The sequence below is a fragment of the Amblyomma maculatum genome, chromosome 7, assembly GCF_055883805.1.
Source record: "Amblyomma maculatum isolate TAMU_Amacu chromosome 7, ASM5588380v1, whole genome shotgun sequence".
Classification (NCBI taxonomy): Eukaryota; Metazoa; Arthropoda; class Arachnida; order Ixodida; family Ixodidae; genus Amblyomma; species Amblyomma maculatum.
In genome coordinates, this window is record NC_139350.1 from 122653647 (window position 1) to 122676063 (window position 22417).

The window sequence follows — 22417 nt, forward strand, 5'->3', positions numbered from 1 at the left end:
AATCTGACACTGGATCTACGCAGCGGCCGTCACCTCGGAACCGTCACGATGACAACCGACGCGGCTCCATCAACCTCCGCAACTCCAACTGTCGTCGTAGCCCACCCCCGTGACCCTGGCACATTCTGCGGTACAGATAAGGTCGACGTCGAGGACTGGCTTTCGCTTTATGAGCGTGTTAGCCAGCACAACAGGTGGGACGCCACGCTGATGCTGGCCAATGTCATCTTCTACCTTACTGGCACGGCACGCGTGTGGTTCGAAACACACGAAGCAGATATACCCTCTTGGGATGTTTGCAAACAAAAACTCCGTGACCTGTTCGGAAAACCGGTTGGCCGCCAACTCGCCGCCAAGAGGGACCTCGCCACACGTGCCCAGACATCTACCGAGCCTTATATTACGTATATACAAGACGTTCTGGCCCTCTGCAGAAAAGTCGACAAAGACATGACAGAACCTGATAAGGTGGGGCACATCCTCAAAGGCATAGCCGACGATGCCTTCAATCTTCTACTCTGTCGAGACTGCTCTACGGTTGACTCCGTTCTGCAAGTTTGTCGACATTTCGAGCAGGCCAAACACAAACGCATTGCACATCGCTTCAATCGGCTCCCCAACACTGCCCCTAGCTCCACGTGCGAGGATCTGCCGACCCTAAGGCAGCCTTCCAACACTGACAATGTGACCCGCATCGTGCGTCGGGAACTGGAAGCGCTCGCTCCTGCTGCACCCAACCCACCCTCCTCGGACAGTAACCTAGCGACGATATCTCTCATTCAAGCCGTCGTTCGTCAAGAGGTGCTAACTTGGGCGTCCCCTGTAGCCACAACGTGGAACACCACAGTTCGAGCCCCATCCCTCCCATGGTCGCCCACGCTGCACCCTGCAACACCTACACGCCACGCTACCGATACCGCAATCCTGAGGAGTGGCGCACCCCTGACGACAGGCCGATCTGTTTCACGTGCTCACGTGTTGGCCACATCTCTCGCCACTGCCGCAGCCGCTGGACATCACCACCTCGACGTTTCCCTTACGTTGACCGCTACTCCGATTACGGTCACCGCCGTTTCACGCCTCGTAATGAGCCGCCCCGCACCGATACCACTCCGCCTCCTCCTGTGTCCAGTCGCTCTCCTTCGCCGCCAGCCCGCCGTTCCCGTTCACCTCTTCCTAGCCGCAGTTCCTCGCCGTCCTCTGCCGGCCGCTTCACGGGAAACTAGCCGATGCAGCTCCCGGAGGTGACGCTGCATTGGTACCCCGACCTGGAAATCCTCTGCCCATTTCTTCGCCCTGTAACCTCCTCTCCCTGCTCGTGGATGGTGTTCCCGTCTCTGCCCTCATTGACACTGGTGCCCAAGTCTCGATCATGAGCTCATCATTTTGCCGCCGCCTCAAGAAAGTACAGACCCCCGCCGCTTCGCCCACTGTTCGTGTTGCCGATGGCAGTACTGCTGCCGTCACTGGGCTGTGCACTGCCCGAGTCACCCTTGCCGGTCATCACATCCCTGTTTTGTTCACCGTCCTCAACCAGTGCCCTCACAATGTGATCCTCGGCCTTGACTTTTTAACGGCCCACTCTGCCCTTATCGACTGTTCCAGCGGCCTTCTTCGTTTGGACCTACCTGTCTGCTCAGAATATCCTCCATCTACACCCCGCCTTCGCTCCACCGAGTTCGCTCGCCTGCCCCCTGACTCTGCTGTTTACCTACCTCTGTCACCTTTCCCGCCTGTGCCTGACGGTGACTATGTTGCCTGCCCTATCACCGAGGTCTTTCTTGACCGTAACGTCGTTCTTCCTTCATGGAAATACGCTATACCGCCGCAACATGCGACCTGATGGCGCTGAGCACTTGCTCGTCGTTCCCCAACACCTACGCTCTGCCGTTCTAGAACAAATGCACGACGCCCCTACAGCTGGTCACCTTGGCCTCTCACGCACATACGACCGCGTGCGCCGGCGTTTCTTCTGGCCTGGACTCTACCGCTCTGTCCAGCGTTATGTAGCCGCTTGCGACCTCTGTCAACGCCGGAAGAAACCCCCTGTGCTGCCACCTGGACACCTGCAGCCGATTGCTATCCCGACTGAGCCATTTTCTCGTGTTGGCCTTGACCTCCTAGGGCCCTTCCCCGAGTCCTTGTCAGGAAACAAATGGATCGCTGTGGCCACCGATTATGCCACGCGGTACGTGATCACTCGCGCCATTCCAACCAGCTGCGCCACAGACGTTGCTGACTTCCTTTTGTACGATGTCATACTACATCATGGTGCTCCCCGTCAACTACTTACCGACCGTGGCCGCTGTTTCCTTTCCCGAGTTGTTGAGGAAATACTTCGTTCTTGCTCGGTTCGGCACAAGTTCACCACTGCGTACCACCCTCAGACGAACGGCCTTACGGAGCGTATTAACCGCACACTCACCGACATGCTCGCAATGTACGTATCCGACAGTCATCGCGACTGGGATATTAGTCTGCCATTTGTCACCTTTGCATATAACTCTTCGCGTCATGACACTGCTGGGTACTCTCCATTCTATCTTCTCTTTGGACGAGACCCCTTACTGCCCTTCGACACTTTGCTTCCCGCCGCTGGCCCCGTCACAACCTATGCCCGCGATACCATCGCCCGAGCCGACGCTGCTCGCCAGATTGCTCGTCACAATCTCACCGTCTCTCAAGAAGCTCAAAAACGCCGCTACGACGCTCACCACCGCGATGTGCACTATCCTCCCGGATCTCTGGTGCTGCTCTGGCTTCCGTGCCGTCGTGTGGGATTGTATCAGAAACTTTTGCCCCACTACACGGGTCCTTACCGTGTACTACGCCTAGTGACCGACGTGACCTATGAGATTGCACCGCTCCACCCGAAGTCACCGACTGCTACACCTACTTCCGAAATTGTACATGTCGCCCGCCTCAAGCCATATTACTCCCCCTCCACACCGCACGCCTAATACGCACCGGGACGGTGCCTTTTGCCGAGGGGGGTAGTGTTACCGGGAAACGCGCGACCAAAGTGCGCTCTCTGACAAAGACGACGATCGAGGAACGCGGGCACGACGAAGCGTTGAAAAAGAGAACGACGCTGAGGGAGTAGATTCTGCACGGCTACCGAAGTCTTAGCGTCGAGTTCAGCCCATCGCAGTGCTGTCACATTAAGTACATCCCCGTAACAATATGAACAGGCAGTTGTATAAAAATACGCAACAGATTAGCGAGAGCTCATACAAATGCTCGAAAACACACAGCAGACGACTTCAAAAAGCAGCAGGGTAAACAATTCGCGACCTAAGTGAATATAAATAAATAGCTCAAGAATATGATACCAACATATGAAATGCTACTGAATTATATGAAAATATCACTGAACTACAATACATGAATGAATTAAGCTGCTAAATTTGAAAGCACACAAGACGCAGAGAGAGTCATTAAATAGAGCCCTCAAACAAGATTATTTGCATCACCTCACCTTCAGATGCTTTATCTGCTCTGCTTTAGAGCTCTGCTCTTGGTTTAGTGACCACATAAAAATGGAATTGCATCTGGACGTAGAACTTCACTATGCGAAGTGTTGTCATGGGTAGGGCATCCAGGCTCGGGAACCTCTGCGCTTTGAAAAAACATAGCCAAATAACAGATGCTGCTTGCATTAATCATAATTCTTGAACTAAAAAAAATGTCTCTTCTAGCGTGTTTATGAGCTTTGCAAGCTCCGCGGATGGATAAAGAAAACCTCCGTGGTCCATGTTTGAGATGAATTCATTTTCTTCTTTTTTTGCGTGCATGATTTGCTCGAAATGAAATACACAAAACAAGTACTGCATTTTGATTTGTGCTTGAACTTTCAAGCCGCATATATTGCAATATAAGCTGCGACCTATAACTGTGCCTATAGTGACATATTTATGATCATCTGGACGAAGGTCATTCGATGTAGCTTCGGCGTTCTCGAACCTTCCCTCGTGAACCAAGCGGTCAAGCTCATCAATCGGAAAGGGCGCGCAGTGCGGAAAGAAAAAAAAAAAAAAACCCGAAAAAGAGTGTTCAGTAGGGGAAGACACAGGATCCAAAGGAGACGAACTGGAACTGTGTCTGCACTATCTGCAGACACGTGTTATCCTGCTTGGCCAACCATCAACAACTTATCATAGTACGACAGAGAAATAATGTGATGCAACGAAATTAACGCAGTACACGAGCCGCAGAAGCAGACGCCCTGAGCCTTTTCTCTGCGGCGCGCGCGCTTCTGATGCACTCCTGCGACTGACAGTGCCACAAACGCTTTTCATCGCTCCGGCGATCACCTCACTCCCATTGCCGCGCGCTGAAGACGGCACACTTCTCAATTCTAGAACACTAACGGCGCTGACGGCGTGATAGCTCACAAGATGAAACGGCAGATTTATCGGGACTTTTGCAAGGTTTCAAGGTTGGAAGCCTTGTGAAAAAATACGGACATTCGCACTCTACGATTTTAATGATCATCAAGGCTGGGGATGTCCTTCAGTTCATCCAGTCTCTAATCAGTTTCATGCGATTTTCCGACTTCTTTAAGTATGCTTAAGTTATTTTATGGATATTGATGTATGCTGTAATAAAGTGTTTAGTGCTCTTTGCGATGATTAGCATTGTTCAACCTGATTTACTCATCGCTAGTAAGTAGGCAAGCCCGCATGCATGGGAAAATACGTGGGCGTGCTTTTTTTTTTTCATCTTTCTTTTCTTCTCGCCGGTCCAGATATAACAATAATCGGTTATAACGATCGGATTTTTAGGTTTTCTCAATATTGTTATAAGTGGACTGCACTGTACATGCTCTGTTTGGGTTAGCAAAAATTTAGGCTAACTTGAGTACCCAAAATATCAGGGTGTGCAAGATATGACAGGAACAAGCAAAGGGAGTGATAAACATTTGTGAGGAGGAGTATGCAAGGCGAAAAAATAAAATATTTGAAAAATTTCACGAAGTGCCAACTAAATAATTTCACTGTTCTAATTTGATCTGCAACAATTGCTTTTCTTTTTCTGCAGGCCTGGTGTATGCTAAATGTTGCTCACGATCATTGTGCCATTCTTCCATATATTTCTTTTTAAAAAATGGCGTGTCTGTAATTGTATATACAGTGACATTTTGATATGATTCTCTTATCATAAAGCATATTCTTATTATTTAACTGCCTCCCTTCACTCCCCTGCTTCCTCTTAAATCAACCCACTGTGATAACTAATGCATTAGTCCACATATGTATCAAGGAAAACACTGTCGTCCAAAGTTTGTGTTTGTCAATGTGGCTTGATGGGCTTAGCTCAGTGCTGTCAAAACTGGTGAAATTAAAATGATTGTAGAGGCAACACATTTTTTAAAGCTAATGTGGTAATATTTCTACTTGAGTTTGGATAATAAAAAAATCACTAAAACATATGGAAACCTTGCGTGATATCTAGTTTCTTTAGAGGCAGCAAAAAAGTGCCAGCAGGGGTGACAGTAGCCGCAATAACAGCAACACTTGTGGCTGATGTTTCAGTACACTTTGTTTACATAAAGAACTTCTCTCTCACATTTGTTGTTGAGGATTTGCTTCCTTTTTCTTTAAATTTTCTTAGCAGGCCCCTCAGTTTTCGCACCCTCACTATTGCAGTCTGCAGCGCTGACCTTGGTGGCCCACCAAAGTGCTATTTTCAGATATACAGTCGAACCTAGATATAACGAAGCCCTACTTTCAGCCAAAATTTTCATTAAATCGCGAATTTTGTTACATTGAGGTTGCCATGTTCTAGCTGCTCAAATAAAGTAGAAGGTTAGTGGAACAGTGCTAGTAGATGGGCAGTTGTAAATTATGAATTCAGGAAGTAAGAAATTCTAGCAATAATAGCACTGACAAGGGCACCACATGTTTTGTACATCAGGAGGATAATGGGTGATAGCAAACGGACGCGAACGCATCATTTTTTATTTCATGCGAGCAAAGAGCGAGCGTACCACCAATGCTGGCACGGCTACTTTTGCACGGCATTTGTTCAGGCCTTACGTACACATACCATTATTACACATGTAATGAACTTGCCTCCCACTTTTGCCGCCAAAAAATGAAAAATATAAAATTTGAGGGTTTCAACGCTGCTGAACGAAATGTGGAGCGAAAGCTTTGGCTGCAGGTGACCGAGCGTTGCATCGAACTCGGCCAGCGTTCCGTTGAACTCATTAAAGTTCATCAGCGTTTTAGGCAGAGTACCCGGGCTCGAACTCGATCGCCAGCGGCTGTGTTCGTGAGCGTTCGTGTGCTGTGCGATGTCTGTGCAGATTAAAGATCTCCAGGTTTACTCCGTAGCCCTCCACTATAATAGGGTGGCTAGAAGGAGAGGTGTAATGAACGCGGCACGCTTTCCATAGAGAGGGTGGCCCTCCGAGCGTAACAGCCGCTGGGGCCAAACGGAGCGCTGCAGTCTGGGGCGCCGTCAGCATTCCAGAGGAGACTTGAATGCATCTATGTGAACTCCACGCGACAGGAGCCGTGGTGTACTGTCCAAACACACTTGCCGGACAAAGTGTGACAGATACTGCGCCTTTCCTTTCCTGTAAGCCAATTATAATTATATGTAGCACTGCAACGAACGCCAATAAGAGGCAAACGATGAGAAGCAAATGATAAGAGAGGAAGGGTAGGCTTTCGCGACTCTCCTTTCAAGAGACACCACGGAGGAGTCGGCGCCCCATCTGTGCACCGTGTGACGTCACTCCCTTCTGGTGCATGTGCAGCTGGCGTGGCAACAGTGGCACCTTTGAGTCACCCGCGCAGGGGAGGAGTCGGCAGCGGCTCCGACGCAGCTCTCCAGCTGTGCTCCTTGCGACGTCATTCGCTCCTCGTGCATGTGCAGTTGGGGTGCTCCGGGGCTCCGCGAAATTGCTCAGACCTAACGTAGTGTTGTTTTCGCAAAAAAAAAAAGCACCGTCGCAGTGCAGTATAATTCTTAGCAGGGTGCCAAGATTAGGCGCAGCAAAGACTTCACTGTGTGTGTTCTGTGTGTGTCAGTTCCAGTGATGAGGTGAATGGGTGGTAAACTTGGCAGCTTGCCAGCGGCTTAGACAGGAGTGCAGGTGGTGGCCTGCTCGGCTAGTGCGGTTGCTCAGTGACTTCCAAGGGTGGGCCTTGTCTTTCCTTTATCACGCAGCGATTGGAGTGGGCGCTGTAGAATGCCATAAAATCATTGGAACATGTGTAGCAGTAAACGCCTTTTGAAGCGAACCATGCTAAAAGCTCGCGTCTTGACCGCGTCTGACCGCATGCTTTCTTTGACGACTGATGGGTGGAAGGATGGACAACTGTCATAAAAAAAGTCTACTTTTCACCTATTGAACCTTCCCCTGAAATTGATGTCGATGTCAGGGAAATGCAAAATGCGGTCTGTCTCGGCTAAAGTTCTCATGCCATTGTCAATTAAGGTGGCTGCTGATGCATGCATGCGATGTGCAAGGACTATGTTAAATCTTAAGTGCGGCATAAAATTACTTTGTTAAATCGCAAAAAAAAGAAAACGCATGGTTTTCAATAGGGCAGAGATTGGAAAATTAAAAAAATGCGTTAAATTGCGAATTTCGTTACAGTGAGATTCGTTATATCGAGGTCCGACTGTACTAACATCTCCACATGTTTATCCTTTTCCAAGATCTGCTGGCTGAGCCCTCGCGGCGACTTTAGCACAGTGCCAAGCAGGCTCATTAGCCAGGATTTTTTGGGGGGAGAGAGAAGGCAGTCTAAGACAATTTTCTTTTTTTATTACTGGGGGGGGGAAGAGCCGGCTCGGCTTCTTCCTCAGGCTGACACAAGGCTTTGAATAGCGATGAGAGGATGATAGATGGGGGGAAAGAGGGGAAGAGTGGGTGTTCAGGAGGGTGCAAAAGGAATGTCCCGGGTAGGGGGCTTAAAGCCTATGTTGAGCCGCAGTATCAGCACGTGCGGAGGTGCGTCGCTGGAGCCTTTTTTTCTTTCCTTTGCAAGTTTGCCAGTGACGAGCAAATGCCCTCTAGGTACACAGAATAAAGGTTGCCTCTTGTGCAGATAGCATTTTTCAGTATCGTTACCGAACCCAACGAGACAGGCTCTCAGATGTTTAGCTTTCAAAGAGGAGAATATATAGCTCTACCTGTGGACAGAAGCAAAAAAGCGCCACCTTCGCCGCGCTGGCCTTTCTTCGCGGCACACCATTGTTGAGTCATTCTTGTTAATATTCCACAGACGCCGCGTGCACTTTCCTTCCTGGCCTGATATTGCCAACCGCAGCATTCCGCATTGTCGTCTCAAAGCACTGCCTCCGCGACTTGGAGTACGGGCCTCAGGAAGCCAGGTGAGCCCGGGGCGGAAACGCCTGCTGCAAAGAGGTCCCAGTGCATCCAGCACGGCGCCACGTGGAAAGGGGTCGACAGCGATGTGGAGTAGCAGCTCAGGGCCGCCGCCAGGCGTATTCGCGGCCGGGCCCAGCTGTGCTGTGACCCCGAGGATGTGGCCGCTGCCGGAAAGGGACTAGCCGGAACAGTCCCGCCATGCCTGCTGCTTCTCCCGCCGCACGGACCAGCTGAGATGGCGTCCCGCCAGAGCCAGGCGAAAAGGCTTCATATTGCACGCCGGGCTCGGACATGGACATGACCCGGCTGTTGTTGGACCCCGGGTCGGACGTTGAGGGGGGGCAAGATGTGGGGACCGTGCCAGCCACATTCAAAGTTCCCGTGGCTACCGATGCGCCGCCGCTTAACCCTTCTCTCTCCCCACTCGTTCGCGGGATAACCGGTCCCGCGTGAGGGTATAAAGAAAGGCTCACGCTGGTGCCTCACTCTCTTCGCTTCTGGCTCTTCACTACCGCGACAACCCGCGGTTCGCTACCTGCCCTCCCGGATGACGACCCCGCACGACCCCCCGCACCGCCTTGGACGACCTCTTGCTGGAGTGAGATAAAGATGTTTGTTACACGGCCCGCTGCGTATTTGTCTTGCGCATCCCTCGGGCAGAGGAATCGCCCACAGTATGTAGTGAGCGCAGTGTGTGAACTTTAACCTCTTTCTCCTGTATATACCCATCATCATCATTGCTCGCCTCACGTGCAGTGTGCCAGGGTGTGCCATGTGCCAGAATAAACGCGCTCTTCTTCAAGCAAGCGGTGGCTCAGTGGATTGGTGTTTGGCAACTGAGCCGGAGAGAGAGAGAAAACTTTATTGTCCACTGGTGTGAGCCGCAAGCCCAGGTTAGGCACGGCCTCACTGCACTAGATGCGTGACAGTCCATGTCGCTGCAGCACATTCGCGGCCCGTGTGATGCCGGTCTTCTGCTGATGCAGGTTCGTCGCGTGCAGTAAGGTCTCCCGTTCCAGGTGGAGAGCTCCGAGCCCGGCGTGGGAAGATCAGCAGGGCACTCGCAGGATGTGTGTTAGGATAGAGGTGGGATGGAAGCACAAGGAACAAGATGGAATGAAGGCGCCCAGGTGCATGCGGGATAGCAGGTAGGGCGTGGGGAGGTTTCGGGTCTGCAGGCGGCGCCATAGGATTTGGTGGTAGATGGTAACAGGTGGGTGGGGTGGGGGCAGAGCTGACGCTTGGCTCGATAGGCCTGCGTCAGTTTGCTGGAGGTATGCATGCACTCTCTCGAGTCGTCCAGGCCCGAGTCAGCCGCCGCCTGGTTTATAAGACATTAGTGGCCTCGTTGCCAGGATTTCCCGGGTGAGCAGGCAGCCAGATCAGCTCCAGATGGCCAGATGGTTCAGGAGAAACTGATTTTAGCATGCTGTATGCGGTTTCATGGATTCTGCCTGCGGCAAAATTAGCTTAGCAGTGCAGTTTTGGAATTGGAAAGAAATGCACCGAGCTTCAGTGTGGGAAATGGCAGCAGCTATTGCAGCCTCCTCTGCTGATTCTAGAGTGAAGGTGGAAGGGGGGTGGGAGGGAGGAGACAGAGATTAGTGGGCACCCCGTGTTGTCCACAACCGCCGTTGCAGAGCATGTTCCTGTGCAAACCGTATCCACCCATACGGCATGCTCCTTAGAACCATATTATTTGTGGAGGTCGCGTGCAGTGTGATAATCAGGGTGTGTGTTTTGACTTCGGGAAGTCGGAGTACGTGGTTTGACTAGGAGGTTGTGGAGTATGGGTTTAGGGAGGGAGAGAAGCTGGGGGTGGTTGGCGGGTATTCAGATATGCAGTCTATCAAGTATGTGTCTACCTGTAGCAGACTTAGTGAGCCGTAAGTATTGAGCTTGTCTGTGAGCTTCAACGAGCTCATGCATAGTGTTATGGAGTCCTAGTTGTAGGAGTTTTGAGGTTTAAATATGAGGAGGGAGATGGAGAGCGGTTTTGTATGCATTCCTGAGGAGGGCTTCTAAGGTATATATTTCCCAACGGTATAGTTTTAGATATGGAACTGTATACTAAAAGCAGCTCAGTAAGAAGGTGTAGATGAGGCAGCAGATTTCATCTTGCCCATAGTGTTTGGTGGAGATGCGCTGAATGAGATGTGCCAGTATAGTTGTGCTTTTAAGTTTTTGATAGTGAAACTATTGTGTCCAGTGTTTGCAAGTGGAGCCTAAGGATACATATGGTGTTTACCTCTGGTATAGGCTGGCCCTCCAGAGTTATGTTGATGGATGTTGTAGGGAGGGTGCGAGGTGTTGGGTGCATGATTAGGAGTTCTGATTTAGTTGAGGAGCAGGTGAAGCCAATAGTGGAGCGTATGGTATGTGGGTGGCTACCTGCTGGAGAGTGCCTTCTATTTGTCCATCGTTTCCCGTGGTGGTCTGTATGGTGATGTTATTGGCATATACAGTCAAATCTCGATATAATGAATCCTGTGGGACCGCAAAAAATCAATCGTTATTTTGAAATATCGTTAATCTGCGATTATAAGCCAGTGGTCAAACCTACGTATGCAAATGACGTACCTTGGCAGTGGGCATGTGTGTAGACAAGCAAAACCTCAAATGAAAATGTTGCACTAACTCCAAAGCTGATTTATTTGAAGAAATCAATTATTTTCTTCTGCCGCATGCAGCAAACACGACCGTGCACTACATTACATCACTACAGCACATACACCTTCCACTTTGCGGAACACCTCGTCGCATGCGTGGTTGCACCAAGTGATCAAAGTACAAACTTTGTCCATGTGCAAAAAAAAAAAGTTCGATATGACCTCATTATCAATGCTCCCTGAAGTTTGAAAATCTTGTCTCGGTCTTTCAAAATGATTGCGGCGGTCGATGGGGCAATGCTACCTGTCTGTAGAGCCGAATTGCTTTTTCCCTGCGTCGATTTCTTGCAGTGAAAGCGGCTGCGTTCATATCTTCTTGGCACTTCGCTGGCTAATATAATCACTATAGCACAAACTTCGCAATAAGATAATCCGCGGCATAAAAAGAAAAAATTCCAACGCTCTCGAACGCACTAACGACTGCCCGACGTGCGACGGGGGAGTGTTTTGCAGGTCGTCAATGCGCAGTCACATGACACATATGGGTGACATAGCCTGCACGTCACGTACGTGTACCTCGCGGAGTCTTTTTTTTTTTTTTTTTTTCCTTGTAAGAGGAAGCGCTCGCGGCAGTTTTGTCCACTCCACGGCTCATCCTCCAACACAGTCTTCTCCCCTCCCTCATGGCTCCAAGCAGTGCTGACATGACTACGGGCAGCACAGAAAAAGAATTTTCATCCCCCTGGAGTATAGTGAACTAGTTCACTATACCCACACCTCACAGTGAACTAGTTCACTATACCCAGGGTAAAGAGTGAGCGCAGATTCTATGCGTTCATGGTGCGTTCGCAGTTTTTTGCTTTCGTTCTCTTTCTTCCGGTGGTCTGGCGGGGTTAGAGCTGGTATTCGAAGCGATGCAAGGACTTCGAGTTGCGAGTCTGCTTCTTCGCAGCACGCTGCAGGGATTTTGAGTTTGCTTCTTCACTACAATGAAAACGTGCAAGAGTACTGACCTTATGCGGGGCTGCAGATATATTGAGTACCTGCTAATGAGTTATTTGAACCCACAAACATGCAGTTTTGTAGTGGCAAAAAGCAAATAACTAACTGTATGAGAGCATCTTGCGTGTAAACGATGTTTGGAATTAAGCTGTGAAGTTATACAAGATGGTACTTATCTTATGGATGCACAATTTTACGTCACTACATATATATATATATATATATATATATATATATATATATATATATATATATAATTTCACATAATTGAGGCGTAAACTTTAAGGTGCAAAACGGCCAATTGAGCCAAGTACACGTGCACAGCAACTCTTCAGCACTCCCTCCGTTGCTGCTCAGGCCAAACCAGCCCATACCTCACAGCTAGGGGAAAAAAAAAAAACGAAGAAAGGAAGCAAGCGTGCACACTGCTTTGCCGAGGGCAGCTCCAAGCCTTCACTCGTTTGAAACCACGCTGTCTACGTTGGCTAGTCTGCCCGCCCCTCCTTTCAACCTTTCTCCACAAATAGGGGGAACAAAATACAGAGGAAAGCGTGTGTGCTGTTGAGTGCGGACGGCTAGATGCTCTCCCTCCTCCAGCTCGATGCCGCGCTCCGATGGCCAAGTGCTTTTCTCGCTACCCCAGTAAAAAAACAAAAGCAAAAAAAACCTGTTGACAGGACACGCAGAAGTGACGTAGCTCTAGGTCACGTTTGTGGCACGTGATTGCGCATTCAGGACCTGCAAAAATAGCCTCTCCTCCTGAGAAGGGAGGATATTTTTGCAGATCCTGAACACGTAATCACATGACACAAAAGTGACGTAGAGCTACGTCACTTCTGCGTTTCCTGCCAATGTTTTTGTTTTCTTGTCTTTTTTATTCTACTGGGTAGTGAGAAAAGCGCTTGGCCGTCGGAGCGCAGCTTCTTGCTGGTGGTGGTGGAAAGCATTTATTACAAAAGGAGAGGTTGCTTGGAGAGCCACCCATAGTGGGCTCCCGCTCTAGCCATCCGCACTCAACAGCATGCACGCTTTCTTCTGTATCTTTTTCCCCTATTAGTGGGGAAAGGTTGAAAAGAGGGGCAGGCAGGCTAGCCAAAAGTAGACAGCGTGGTTTCAAACGAGTGACGGCTTGCAGCTGCACTCGGCAAAGCAGTGTGCACGCTTTCTTTCTTTCTTCCTTTTTTTTTTTCTTTCCCCAGCTGTGAGGTATGGGCTGGTTTGGTCTGAGCGGCAGCGGAGAGAGTGCTGAAGATTTGCTGTTCGCGTGGAAACAACTATATATATATATATATATATATATATATATATATATATATATATATATATATGTAGTGATGTAAAATTGTTTGTTCATAAGATAAGTACCATCTTGTATAATTTCACAGCTTAATTCCAAACATCAACGTTTACACGCAAGATGCTCTCATGCAGTTAAAGTGATTTGCTTTTTGTCACTACAAAACTGCATGTTTGTGGGCGCACGTGTGTGCAAACAACTCAAGCGTAGGTACTCAATATATTTGCGGCCCCGCATAAGGTCAGTACTCTTGCACGTTTTCATTGTAGTGAGAAGCAAACTCACAATCCCTGCAGCGCGCTGTGAAGAAGCAGACTCGTGACTCGAAGTCCCTGCGTCTTTTCGAATACCAGCTCTAACCCCGCTAGACCACCGGAAGAAAGAGAACGAAAGCAAAAGACTGCAAACGCACAGAATCTGCGCTCACTCGTTCCCCCGGGAGAGGAAATTATGTCAGCACTGCTTGGAGCCATGGAGCTATGGGGTAGGGGAGAAGATTGTGTTGGAGGAGGAGACATGGCGTGGACAAAACTGCCACGAGCACTTCCTCTTACAAGAAAAAAAAAAAAAAAGACTCTTCGAGATACGCGTACGTGACATGTAGATAGCTACGTCACCCATGTGTCACGTGATTGCGCATCGACGACCTGCAAAAACATTCTCCCGCGTACGACACACAAGAAAAAAATGCAGGCGGCTAGGCCTGCTGGCTACTGAGTAATAAACCACAGCTTCGTGGTGGCGCTAGGAGCTGGTACTAGATGTGCTGATGATGATAGCTACAGCCCACGGACCATACACACAGAAACGGCGGTTTCTGTTTCACGCGAGAGTTGCGAGCTGCGGCGCTGTTAATTTTAGCCGAATTCGTGACACTGATGTTCCAAAATTATAGAAGAAGAAATAAAATATGTTTGTTATTCTGAAATATACGCTATTCTGAAATTCGTAATTCTAAAATATTTTTACATTGAAAACATAGTAAATCTGCCGGGGATTATTAAAAAATTCGTTAATTTGAAAAAATCGCTAATGTGGTGTTTGTAGTAACGAGATTTCACTGTATATAAAAAAAATGGGAATATAGCTGTTGGCACACAGTTCCACAAAAAATTCCTAATTCCTCAGTTGTTTGTGGGATTGCAGAATTTCAGGAGATTTAGGCTTCACCCATGCCCACATTCAGCCACTCTTGGTGTGCCTGTGGGCGGTGCTCTCTGCAGCACAGTTACTACTGGATAATGGAATATTCAGCAATGCCGGCGAGGTATTTTTATGACCTTCCCGAGATTGCTGAAGCACTCATTTGTGTCTTCATTCGCCCACATATGTGCTGCATTCCAACAAAGATGCTTCATCTTGGCAGCACGTGCAACTGCCCCAAGAGTGTTGCTCTCAATGTTCCTAAAGTGCAGTCATCAAAAGTTTTACAGAATTCATTTTAAAGCATGGGGTGGTTATAAGATGCATTCATCCACCAATGGTTCGCAGTTGCTGCCTACCATGCGTAGCTAGTTTCCACAATCATCCTCTGTGCTGCCCATTTCTCTGCCATTAGCTGGGATGCACAGTCATTGGACCCTGCCAAATACTTTGATAGGTGCAGTGTTTTCAAAGTGCCAGCTTTTGGTCATCATATGTGGATTTATGCATTTGTAAGGTTTAATTTTTTATGGTGCCTTTTTTATATAATTCTTAACTTCCGTCCTTGTGCTTCAATGCGCACAAATTTTGTTCCAGTTTTTTGCGACGCTGATGTTGTTGTTATTGCACTATCTGCAGGCTAACCATTACACGAGCAGGCGTCCTTTCTTTACTACGTGCATATCAGGTGAACGCGTAAAATTGGGAGGTGTCTGTCTGTGCAACTGTCACTTGTGGTTACTGCAATGAACCTATTCTTTCATAATTAGGGGATACTCCCTAATGTCGGTTGCTCAGCTGTTGGTCCACTGGGCTCATGCCAGAAGCGCATATGCTACCCTACCAGCCTGCCATTTCATCAAGTAGTAGTCCTATTATAACTATTGCAGTAGCAGGAGAAAAACATTCAAATGAACTGAAAGCTCTATTCAAACAATCATAAAATGCACTGGAAGCTCGGTGGACAACCGAAATTTCAAGACTTGGTTTAACTGAAGAGAACCATCAGTAATGAGGTTTTAAATTCTTTAACTGAAGAGAACCAGGAGTAATGAGGTTTTAAACTCTCAAGAGGTCAGCTTCACCTGTTGCTTCTCATTTTAGGCTGTGATCTGCTTGCATTGTTAACAGTTCTGCTCTTCAGTTTGTGGTATTTCTTGTTACAGGCTGTCCTGGAGGCAGTGAAAAATGGCCTGGGAGAGAATGCATGTCTTTTTGTGAGCCACCGACAGTGTGCCATCAAGGTGGCCCACCACATAGCACTCATGGGGCCATTGTAGAGCAGAGGACACGCACCAAACTCATGTAGATCGACGGAGGGTGTCTATCACAGCCTCATTGACAAGAGCCTCGCCACGGTGTGACAAGACAAGAGGCACAAGCATGCATGCTGCACTAGTGACATTAGGTGCTCTCATCTCCATCATTGTTGTCTCACACTTGAATACAGTCGCCTCCCACTAGGTTGGTTCTCGTCCTGCCATGAACTTGTCCTACACATTTTGGGCACCACCCTGCACCAAGATCATGTTACCACCTGACCCCTAGTCACAAAGGTCTAGAAGGCAAAGTCAAGGCCCTAGCTTCTGTTTGCACCAATCAAGTGTGGACACACAACCAAGACATATGTATCCCCTTTCTACCCACTACTCTGCACACCACAAGAACTTGCGACTCAATCAAGCAAAATATCATGAAGTTATAAATGTTTGCTGTTTTACAGTCTATTTACTGCAGCTATTACAATCTATTATTACGCTGGCATGAATGTTCAATCATAAACCAATTAGCAGCATGTTATGCAGATTACTTTGCAATCATGGTCATGACAGAGGAAGGTTGCAGACCAGAAAACAAGTCATTGTGAAGTGCAGGATGAAAGTAGAATTTGTAAGATAATTCTAGGCTAGAAAACTGCTGCCAACAAAATAATGACTTTTCTGATTTACTTCTACCATTATTTATACACTCTTGCTTTATGCCAATTACACCATTAATTCTGATCTGTCCACAGGTTTCTGAAGTGCATGTCATACTGACATGTAGTGCTGGGAGCAAATGTAGAATTTGCTAAGAAGCTTCACACAGCACTGCCACACCATTTCTTGGCAGCAGCACCAGTTGCCAAGATCTGCCAAGATAAGCAAGCAGGCGATTATTTTTATCTTGAAACATATGAATTTGCTGCTGTTACTTTATTACATTCTTGTCCAATGACAGCATCGAAAGTCACTACAAAAGCAGTGAGGAATTCAGTGGCACGTAGCCTACACCAGTCTTGTCCCCACTGGTACACCTAGAGCTAGCCTATCACAAAAGCTCTGTAAGGCTATAATTGGAGCCCGGCCTCTTGTGTCAACACTGGCTGGTGGTATGTGCAGGAAGTATCTTCCGTGGGCTGTAGTACCACATGCTTTTACAAGCCACACAGAGTGGTGCTCTGCCAAAATAATGTGCTCATGTCTGTGCTCATGTCTGTAATGTTGTTGCTAGTGACGTCACAACACAAAAGCCTTAAGTTGCCAAAGAAGGCAAATGTAAAACCAGACGAGTGGAATAAGCACAGTAAGTTTTTTTTCATAAGTCTAATTTGAGTGCCTGAGGCAAAAATATTGGTTTTAAAGAAAGACATAGTAAATGTCTCTGTGGCTCCCTTAACCGCATCTTGAGAGAAAATATGAAGGAAGGAGTGAAACAAGAGAGAAAAAGGTGACTAGAGGTGGGCTCCAGGAGAATTTCAACCACTTGAGACATTGCGCACCAAATGGAATGCTTTGCAAAACACAGCCATTACACTGAGCCATATTCGCTGTGTAGACATCCATTAGCAGTGGTGCAGTTTGCCCCTCTCTGCTGAACCTTCTCGCAGGCAAAAATACCACAGAAAAAAATGAGAGCTTGCTCATTATGTAAAGACTCAGCCCTCAGACAATGACATTTTATGAAATTGCCTGAGGAAAAAAAAGCAAAAAAATGAAGTGAATTTCATGCATGCACAAAGTAAAAAAAAAAACTACGGTAGATGCAAAGCATGCAGCGTTAAAAGAAAACTGGCAATACATTCTTCATGATTGTTAGAAAAGAAGGCAGGAGCAAAGTTCAGAATATAAAAATGAATGGTAAAAGTGGTTTGCAATGGATTGAATGCTTCTTGTCTTACTGCACACAATTTGTTACGTTTAACGACCATAGCTCACATTTTTGTAATGTGATCTCTTGCCTTCCACAGGGATCAGTGCTGGGACAGTTGCTCTTTCTTATACAGATTAACGACTTGCCTAATAGCATATCTTCCATATAACTTTTTGCCGATGATCACATTATTTATCGCCGAATAACAAGTCATGCAGACCACATCACTTTGCAATGCAACCTTAATAAGAGTTCATCATGGTGTAAAATTTGCCTAATAATGCTTACTGTCACTAAATGCAAGCCTGTGAAGGTTTCCCATCTTGCATCAAATGAACCACACTGCGAATAATTCGTTTAATGACTATCCACGAACACATTTCCTCTTGCAAATACCTTGGTGTACGTATCTCTAGTAACCTTGTCTGGCAAACACATACGGACTACATAAGTAATGCAAACTGAACACTTGCATATTTATGATGGAATTTTTTGGCAATATTAACTAACTTGAAACTTCTACTCTTCAAAACTCGAATATGCATCGTCAGTACAGGGGTGCAACAGCTGAAATAGGATTTGTAGCAATTTTTGGAGCAGCAAAATCTTAGTTTTAGAGCAGTGAAATTCATATTTGGAGCGGCTCGCAGGAAAGAAGCCTGCACTATGAAGCTCGAATTCAAATTTCGAAGCCGTTAAATAGATAAGAAACCTAAAAAAAGCACTAAAAAGTGCTTCGGAACTAAAAAAGTGAAGAGATGTGAACATTAGACTATATGAATGTGATCCAAAAGAAATATAGCAAGGATCACCTATAACCGGCGCTTGGCATATTTTAGGAATCCGGGTATTTTGGTAACTAAGCATTTTGTACCACAAGGCATGATATGCCACTAAAAAAAATTAAGTGAGCCATAAAGCCAAGGAGGTTCATTTTTCAAACATCCGGAGCAAAAAAATGAGAAAAAAAGCTAGAGAATATGCATACTATATATATTTTTTTGCATCTAGTGCAGTTTGACAATCTCAATCACGGGATCTTAACCTCGCAAGGCTCATGAAACGATGTTTTACTGTCTGCAAAATCCAAGGGAAGCTCCAGAAGAGCCCAACTCGAAGCCATGACTGCGATCAGCCTGTGCCCAAAAGCGAGTGCAGGAAAAACAAAAATAAAGAAAAACATTGATTCAAAAGCAAACACAGAAAAGAAAAAAAAGCAAAGAGAAACAGACCAAAAGGCAAAATGCCACATGCCGAAAGCAGATAAGAAAGCAAGTCGTTAGCGAAGAAAACTGACGAGCGAGCTCGTCTTAGGCCCGGGATTTATGCTTGCTAGGGGCTGGCGGTGACTCGATTTTTGGCTCGATATTTGGATTAAGGGCGATGACTCAGGATATTCGGTTATATATTTTGTGCACGGAGCAGACTTTATAGTATTTCAATGTTCCAGCATCCGTAAATGTTAATTTTTGCAGTCTTGGGGTCCACTGCGACATTATGGAATTCAAAATCCAAGGCGCGTTTCTCGACCTGCTGACGCCCCCAAATGAATTTTCACATCTACCACCTCAAGTTATGTTAGCACAAACACAGAGATCATAACTGATGTGCCTCCTATGGGGGGTATTCACTGACCCGCTGTCCGCGGTGCATTGTGGGTAATTGAGGCGCAGTCAGCCATTTTTGTGTCCACGGAACGAACAGGGCGAACGTACGTATCAAGTGCTGTCGTGCGGTTCTACAAGCAGTGGCATCCGCAGCTACATATGTTGTTTATTGAGCTATCGTAGACTGTTATAGACGCGTGCACAGTGTAAACAACGGAAGCTGAAGAGCTGCGCGAACGACCTCGGCATTTTAAGGTTCCGGAAGTACACACGAACTCCACTCGAACGAGCCACCTCATCGAGATGTGACGTCACGTATGGCTGGCACGGCTCAACCGCACAAGTATCATGGAATATGAAAAATGTATGCCAAAATGGGCTGGTCTGGAATCTTCTGGATGTGCCCTAGCAGCCAGCTCTTGTCACTATCCGTGCACGACTGTTCTTCACGCACTCGGAGGACACATTCCCGGTAAAAGAGCAGTGCAGCAATGTATCGCTTCCAGTCATGCGCATGCATGCAGCGCGCCGCTAACACCCCCTCGTCGTGTTTTGCTGCAATAAAATCCTTCAAAGAGGGCTCGCTAAACTTTGTGTTTGCCGTACTTGCCTCATTCGATCAGAAGAAGTTGGATGTTCGCATAGTCTGTGTTGGCTGCTAATCAAAGTAGACCGCATGCAGATTCTGCGAAGGAACGTAGGCGGGCAGACTTGTTTTGCAGAAGGTTTGAAGATCTTTATAAACTTGTTTATCTCTAATAACAAATCAAGTTTAGCTTGGCCAAAACTGCGCTGTATTTCAAGAGATCTGTTGCAAAAGTTATTTCGAGCCCGCAAGGCAACGAGGTGGCGCCACCGGTGTCATCGCTGTGGGGCTGTGGCCTGTGGCAGCGGTTTTTTTTCCGCCACAGACGATGCAAGCATCCGACTTATTAATGATTGAGGCAAGTGCACCAAACAAGTTTTGTATAATAGATACTGACTACCAAACGCTATTTCTATGCAGAATATCAGCTACAAAAACGCAGCGGTTTAGTTGGTATAAACGTTGGACAGCACGCACATAATTGCAGAAAGAGCGAGTTCGTCTGCTTCAACCGCGGCTCTAAACCCAGCCGCTTGTAACGTAGTTGCGTTCTTCGAGTGGTCAGTAGGCTTGCGATTGGTTTCTTGTGACGAAGCTCGTCCGTATGACAAGGAATTCATGAATGTCGCACATATTTATGCGTGGACACAGGCCGACGCTTACCGTGCAGTTGCGCATATCGACTGCACACGGGTCGGTACCAAAGTTTTGTTGTTTCGTACAGATCTCTGTCCGCATCGCGCACACTTTGCCGATAAATCGAACTGTCACTCATGATAACGATTGAGTTTTCATAACAATGGTGCTGGCAAGAGGCAGAGTGACAGAGCAAACAGACGCGCACGAACAGCTAAGCTAACCGCCGCCCCGTACTAGTACTAGTCAGAACAGGACGCAAAGAAGGCGTCGGCTGCATACTGACGTCAGCTGTGACGTCATGTGAGTACCCCCTATACTATTCCACGACGGGAAAGTGGGTTTGTCGACGAGACAGCATAAAAATAACCTTGCTGTAGATGGATGGCCCAACAAAATATCGAAAACTTCCAAGAGCCGCATAAAAAAAACTAGAGATACATCCAATAAAGGCATGCAGCGTTTAAAACAGTATAGATATAGCACTGCTCCAAAGTCACAAGTACCACCACGGCCCTTTTTACCGTGCGACGTTATAGCAGTGGTGCTTCATTATATTAAAGACGATATATATCCTAATACAGCGTGCTTTACATTTGCAGCGGCCAGTGATCTTTCAAAAAGCTTTTCCAAAAAAGTTTTCAAAAGGTACTTTTGGAAGATTAGTTGCTGTTGATCAGGCGAGTCACTCATCGTTCGATAGGTCGCCGAGGCCGCCGTGGCCACGCACTCCACGACGAACAAGATGCGACGCGAGAAATTCTGAGTGTGTTGTTGACAGAGCACGAGCGCTGGCTTTCTGCCCAGCTAGGACGTTGGAACCAGGGTACATAGAAATAATATGAGGCAAGAAAAAAAAAAAAAGAATGAGACACAAAAACACCGTGAAATAAGCGAACGCATTCTGCATTTGCCTAAATGTTGCGAAAGTGCAAGGAATCAAATTAATATGGAACGCAACGATCAAGCCAACATTAATAGTTTGTAAACTACTCAACGCCACAGTACCGCCACGATTGAATGCACTGCGCTCAGAGTCACAGCCCACCAAAGCGGAACGAAAGACGAAGGTGAAAAAAAAAAAAAAAAACTAACCAAACAAGCAAAACAAACCGTCTTGGTGCACTGTGAGCGAAATGAATACTTAACTCGCAGAAATGTCTGCTTTACTGACTGCTACTTCGTGTTGCCTACAAACCTATATAACACTTATATTTAGTTTCCGGCATGGTGATTACAGGTTGTGTTTGAGAAATTTGACGTAATTTTCTGGCATCGACTCATTTATTGCATATCGCTCATTTTACATGGTAACTCTATTTAAGCAGAGCGACTCGTAGGGCGAGTTGGTTGAACATCATTTTAAAACAGCGCTAGAACACGGACAGAGTGAAGCAGTTGTGTATAGGATTCCGCTGACATGCGGAAAGACATACGTTCGTCGAACGGAACGATGTTTAAATGGTAGGATCCTTGAGCACAAAAAAAAAAAAAAAAAAAAAAGAGCAGGCCGTTTTTTTTTTCTGCTCTATATTTTTTTTTTTTTTCGACAAGACTCGACCTTTATCTGGACTGCCAGTATGACCCGTGCTTCCAAAGGACCGAAGTAATAGGCCGAAACCGAGACCAAATAGCAAGAGAAAATTTTGAGACAGTAAACATAGCAGATTGTAAAGAAACATGCGTAAGCAGCACGTCCCTGGCACCTTGAGCGAAGGAAAGGGCATTTGGAAGAGAGAGGATGACGTATTAAAGCGTGTGACGGGTCTGTTTGTCGACTTTTATCTGCCGCTTCCTATAAAAAGAAACGCTTCATGATTAAAAATTCACTTGTCAATTCAGCGCGATATGTGTTTTCCTCTTCATATCTGTCCGTGTTCTAGCGCTGTTTCAAAATAACTCTTCTTGCCAGAAAACACCACTGTTGAATCTTCGGCATATGCAAAGCCATACCGTACAAACATTTATGGAGATGATTTGCTCGAAAGAACATAGTAATGACCTTAATATAGGATGTTGGGGCAATCCGCGTGAACTGTTGAGGAATGTTTGGCG

The 22417-nt window shown here is 47.0% G+C and overlaps 1 protein-coding gene across 1 annotated transcript in view; it reads left to right on the forward strand.

The window, feature by feature from the left end:
- Positions 1-15962, forward strand: part of LOC146184596 (uncharacterized) — a 67338-nt gene extending 51376 nt beyond the window's left edge. The window contains exon 8 of the mRNA XM_084609431.1: positions 15568-15962. Coding sequence (XP_084465557.1) covers positions 15568-15586 — 19 coding nt within the window. The 3' untranslated portion in view covers positions 15587-15962. The remainder of the gene's footprint in view (positions 1-15567) is intronic.
- Positions 15963-22417: the final 6455 nt, after the last annotated feature.